The 4,605-nt window shown below is 67.2% G+C and overlaps 1 protein-coding gene across 1 annotated transcript in view; it reads left to right on the forward strand.

The window, feature by feature from the left end:
* Positions 1-4,605, forward strand: part of LOC103251120 (transcription factor E2-alpha-like) — a gene marked incomplete at its 3' end in the record, with an annotated part of 23,472 nt that overhangs the window by 11,680 nt on the left and 7,187 nt on the right. Inside the window, exons 3-5 of the mRNA XM_021708399.1 lie at positions 1,181-1,245; positions 1,386-1,464; positions 4,172-4,239. Of these exons, the coding sequence (XP_021564074.1) occupies positions 1,181-1,245; positions 1,386-1,464; positions 4,172-4,239 (212 nt within the window). The remainder of the gene's footprint in view (positions 1-1,180; positions 1,246-1,385; positions 1,465-4,171; positions 4,240-4,605) is intronic.

Genomic DNA, 4,605 nt, shown 5'->3' on the forward strand with positions numbered 1-4,605 from the left:
GGGGCCCGGGCCTCCCCGTGCTTTGCCCGGGCCCACAGCCCGCCTGCCTGGCCTCGGCCTGCCAGGACCCGCGTGAGGGCCTCGGATCTTGGGAGGCTGAGGGCCCCAGACCTGGCAACACCTGCCCTGTGGATTCCGAGACCGCAGCCCCGCCTGGCCCCCGCCCGCCAAGGCCGTGTCCCAGCCCCCACTAATAGTCACAATTTTTGACTGGGGGGAAGCTAAATGAGACACGAATATTCATCAGACTGGGAGATTAATATGCATAATCATGCAAATTAGACAGCTATTAAACGCCAGTTCCCTGAGGAGGAGGGAGAGCACAAAGGCATCAAAATGGAAGCCTGTGATTCGGAAGACACTTTCTGGCTTGGGGGAGGGGGCGGAGGCTGCGTGGGGCCCATCCTGCTGGGCTGGGGGCAGGTGAGGCCGGTCACAGGTGGGCCATGGACACCTCAGTCCGGCAGAGGGAGCTGTCTGTGTCCCCGCTTGCAGAGAGGGAAACTGAGGCACAGGGGTCGGCCTGTGGCCAGGCTGAGGGCCCGGGACTGTGCGTGCTTGCTCTGGGGCTCACCGAGGATGGCAGCCCGGGACGGATCCGAGCAGGCTTGCTGCCCCCGTGGAAGGCTCCGGAGCCCTGGCAGCCACCCCGCGTGTCCCCGTGAGCCTGTGCAGGGCGATAAGGGCCCCCCCCCGCCTCGCCCGCCTGGGGACCACGGTCCTCAGCCAGGGCTGGTAACCCCTTCTGTGCCGCGGCCTCCGGGCCGGCCTGCTCCTGGGTGGGGCCTGGTCCTTCCTCCCGCCGGCCTGCCTGGGGCCCGTCTCGCCTCGGGAGTGGCGGGAAGGGGGGTTGAGGGGCGCTTGCTGTCTGCCGTCTGCCCTGCTTCTTTCGCGGGGTCAGTAGAGCCTGTACCTCAGGAGATAGCCCAGTCCCATGGCTCAGCGTGACGTTGAAGGCTCTGCCCAGGGTGGGCATGATGGCTGGTGCCTTGACAGATGGGTAGGAGTTTGCCAGCAGAGGTAGCTAGTGGGCAGTTGCCGGAGCTGCAGGCCGTGGATGCAGAGTCCGGGGTTTCCAGGCCGAGCACTGCTGACGGGCCTCTCTGGGCCGACGGGGTGGACCGCAGTGGCAGAAGAACGCCGTCATGAGGGTGCCTCCTGCTCCCCCACTGCCCTGCAGGTCTCGAGGCCCGGCCCGGCCCAGGCTCCTGGGGCGCCAGCGACCAGGACGGCGACGCCAGCCGGGTAGGAGTCCTGGGAGGCCCGGGGTGTGGTCCTGCCCCCGAAGCGGGGAGCGGGGCTGAGGTGTGTCCGTGGGCACCCCGTCTGCCCCGAGAGCGGCTTGACAGGTGGCCGGCCGTGCCCTGACTGCCTGCCGCCCACAGACCTATGGCGACGGTGCGCACTTCGGGGAGCCCCCCGGCAGCCTGTCTTCGTCCACATTTCCGGGACCAGGCCTTGGAGGTGAGTGCGGCTTGGATGTGCCCGCGGGCTGGCTGCAGCCTCCACCCGCGAGCACGGCTGGCCTCCCAGCAGAGGCACGATGCCCAGGGTTCCCAGACAGCAGTCTGTGACTCGGTCTCCCCTGGGCTGTGGAGGCAAGAGGCCGTGCTGGTCCTGCGTCTGGCTGGAGGTGGCTGTGGCTCCTCCTGCTGTGAGCACCGGGGGGGCGGCCAGGGCACGGGGTCCAGCCGCCTTTGCCCTTGCCGGCCGCCCCCTCCCTGGACGGCATCGCCCTAAGCAGAGGATCTGGGCATCCGCAGACCGGTCCCAGGCGCCGCCTCGCACCTGCCTCGCCACCTGGGTAGGGTCCGCCCAGGGTCTTCCTCACGGCAGGGTGAGGCCGGCTCCCAGGTCCTGTTGCACGCCCAGGGCCCCTGGCCGCCCGTCCCTGTTGCTTCTGGCCCCCACAGGCTCGGCTCATCCTGCAGATGAGCAGACGGAGGCTTTGGGGCCAGGGGCCAGGCCAGAGATCGCGGCTGGCGCCCCAGGGACCCTAAGGCCAGGACGGCCGTCCCTCCTGCTCAGTGACCCCAGCAGGCCCCTGTGGGAGAGTCGGGGGCAGGGTAAGGGTCATGGGAGCGCAGGCGTCTCTGGGGAAGGGAGTTTCGTCCCTAGAAGTGGCCAGAAGGGGTCTTTCCCTGGGGGTCCCGGGGATCTCACCCTAGTGGGGCCTCGGGGGTCTCATCCTAAGAGGGTCCCAGAGGTCTCACCCTGGAAGGCTCCTGGGGTCTTGCCCTAGCGGAATCTCAGGGGTCTCACTCCTAGAGGGGTCCCAGGGACCTCGCCCTCGGGGAGCTGCGGGGATCTCGCCCTGGGGGGTCTCTCCCTGGGAGGGTCTCTTGCGCGGGCGGGCTCTCAGGGTCTCCCCCGGAGCGGGCTGGGCACCTGGCTGCCGCGGGTCAGCTCCCGCCTGCGCTGTGCGCCTTGCACCTGGTTCCCAGGCGAGGGAGGTGAGGCCCATGGCCTGGGCTCCTTGTGCCCCTGGTCGCCAGGCTCTCTGGCCTCGTTCTCACATTCCCCAGGGCTCCCGAGGCTGGCAGGGGCCATGTGACTGTTGCTGTGGCCTCTCCGGTGGCACCAGGAAGCTGGGAGAGACGGGCGGGGCCCCCGGAGGAAGGAAGGCCGTGCGACCCCAGGCTCCGTGGCTCCGGCGGCTCCGGCCCCGTCCCCCAGGCTCCGCGGCTCCGGCGGCTCCGGCCCCGTCGGCTCCCAGCCTCGGCCTTCTCGCCGTGGAGGGAATGGGGCCAGCCGCCGCCAGGGATGTGGCCTGCCTGCGCCTCCCCAGGTCACCACGCCGAGCAGACCAGGAAGACGGGCCCAGCCATGTGTGTGCCGGGAGTTGATCAGAATCGTGCTTTTTCTTTTTGAGTTGGTGTCTCACTCGGCCGCCCAGGCTTGACCTATTGGGCTCAGGCGATCCCTCGGCCTCGACCTTCCAAGTAGCTGGAACCACACGTGTGCACCACCAGGCCTCGCCGATTTTTTGATGTGTTGTAGCGATGAGGTCCCGCCAAGCTGCGCGGCTGTTCTCGAACCCGTGGGCTCAGGCAATCCCCTCACCTTGGCATCCCAAAGTGCTGGGATTACGGGCTGAGCCACTGCACCCTGCCTAAAGTTATACTTTTAAAATAAGTAGACCAGCCGGGCTCGGTGGCTCAGCCTGTAATCCCGCGCCTTTGGGAGGCTGAGGTGAGGGGATTGCCTAAGCCCGCGGGTTCGAGACCCGCCTGGGCAGCGAGACCTCATCTCTACAATAAAAATAAAAAAAATCAGCCGGACGTAGTAGCGCATGCCTGTAATTCCGGCTGCTCGGAAGGCTGAGGCGGAAGGATCGCCGGAGCCCAGCAGGTCGAGGCTGCGGTGGCCGGGAGCAGCCACTGCACTCCAGTCTGGGCGACAGAGTGAGACTCCAACTCAAAAAAAAAAAAAAACAACAAATAAATAAATAAATAAATGAAAATAAACAAAATAAAATAAATAGACCGAGAGATGCCATTTCCCGCCCAGGGAATAGTTGAGATAAGCCGGCCGTGGACCGGGCACTTGGTTTTAGCCAAAGCCTCAGGTGCCTGCTGCAGGCGCAACTGCATCCAGGTGTGCGAGCAGCGGCAGGGTTACCCTCGGGGGCACCCCCGGCAGGCTGTTCCCTGCAGCCAGGCCCGACCTCCCTTGTGACCGAGCAGCTTAAGCCGTCCTGGACAGCACCCGGGCCGGGCGCTGCGTGCGTGCTCATTCAAGAGCTGACCGCTGTCCCGGAGCTGCCGGGCAGGGAACATGAGGGCGCCCCAGGGTTTGGGTGTGGAGCCTGGTGGACACAAAGGCCATGCACGGCTCCTACAGGGACCCCGCCAGGGCCTCCCAGGCCAGTCCCACGGGACAGAAATGCCTCAGGAGCCGACAGCCCAGGGCAGCACGTGTGACCTGGAAGACACGACCTTGAGCAGGGACTCAGACTCGGCCGGGCGTGGGGTTGTGGAACGCTCCATGTTGGCCCTAGGTCTGCGGGGGTCCCCTTCCTGCTCCCACGCCCAGTGCTGGGGGACAGAATGGCTCCGAGAAGGCAGGGCTCTGTGTGTCCCCGTAGGTCTCAGTCCTGTGCATGTGCTGAGTGCCTGCTGCACGCAGTGTGTGCGGGGCGCCGGGTGGTGACCTCCGTCCTCCCCTGCAGGTAAGAGTGGCGAGCGGAGTGCATATGCCCCGTTTGGGAGAGAGACGGGCGGCGGCAGCTTGACTCAGGTGAGGGGAGGGAGGGTGTCACGTGTTGCTCCGCTGTGCCGCATTCGACAGCCCTGCGGGTTTGCTGGCTGGCGGTGTGGACGGGGAGGCGCGGCCCCTCCCACTTGGGCTGGGGCTGGGGGCCTCTGTGCTCACTTGGGGGCTGAGATGCCCCGGGCAGGCGGGCAACTGAGGCAGCGCCACCGGCCTATGCCGTTCCAAGCAGGGGGCAAGCCACGGGGTCGCGGCGTGGCCCCCGCCGAGCCTTGGGCTGGGCAGCCCTCATGCCAGGCACACACCCTGCGCGCACAGTGCCAAGTGGACTCGGGGTGCCGTGCGCCCCAGCCGGGGAGCGTCCCGGGCCCATCCCCCGGGGGGAGGGCCGGG

Source organism: Carlito syrichta, unplaced genomic scaffold (assembly GCF_000164805.1).
Source record: "Carlito syrichta isolate Samal-C Ts95f unplaced genomic scaffold, Tarsius_syrichta-2.0.1 Scaffold136232, whole genome shotgun sequence".
In the NCBI taxonomy this organism is placed as follows: Eukaryota; Metazoa; Chordata; class Mammalia; order Primates; family Tarsiidae; genus Carlito; species Carlito syrichta.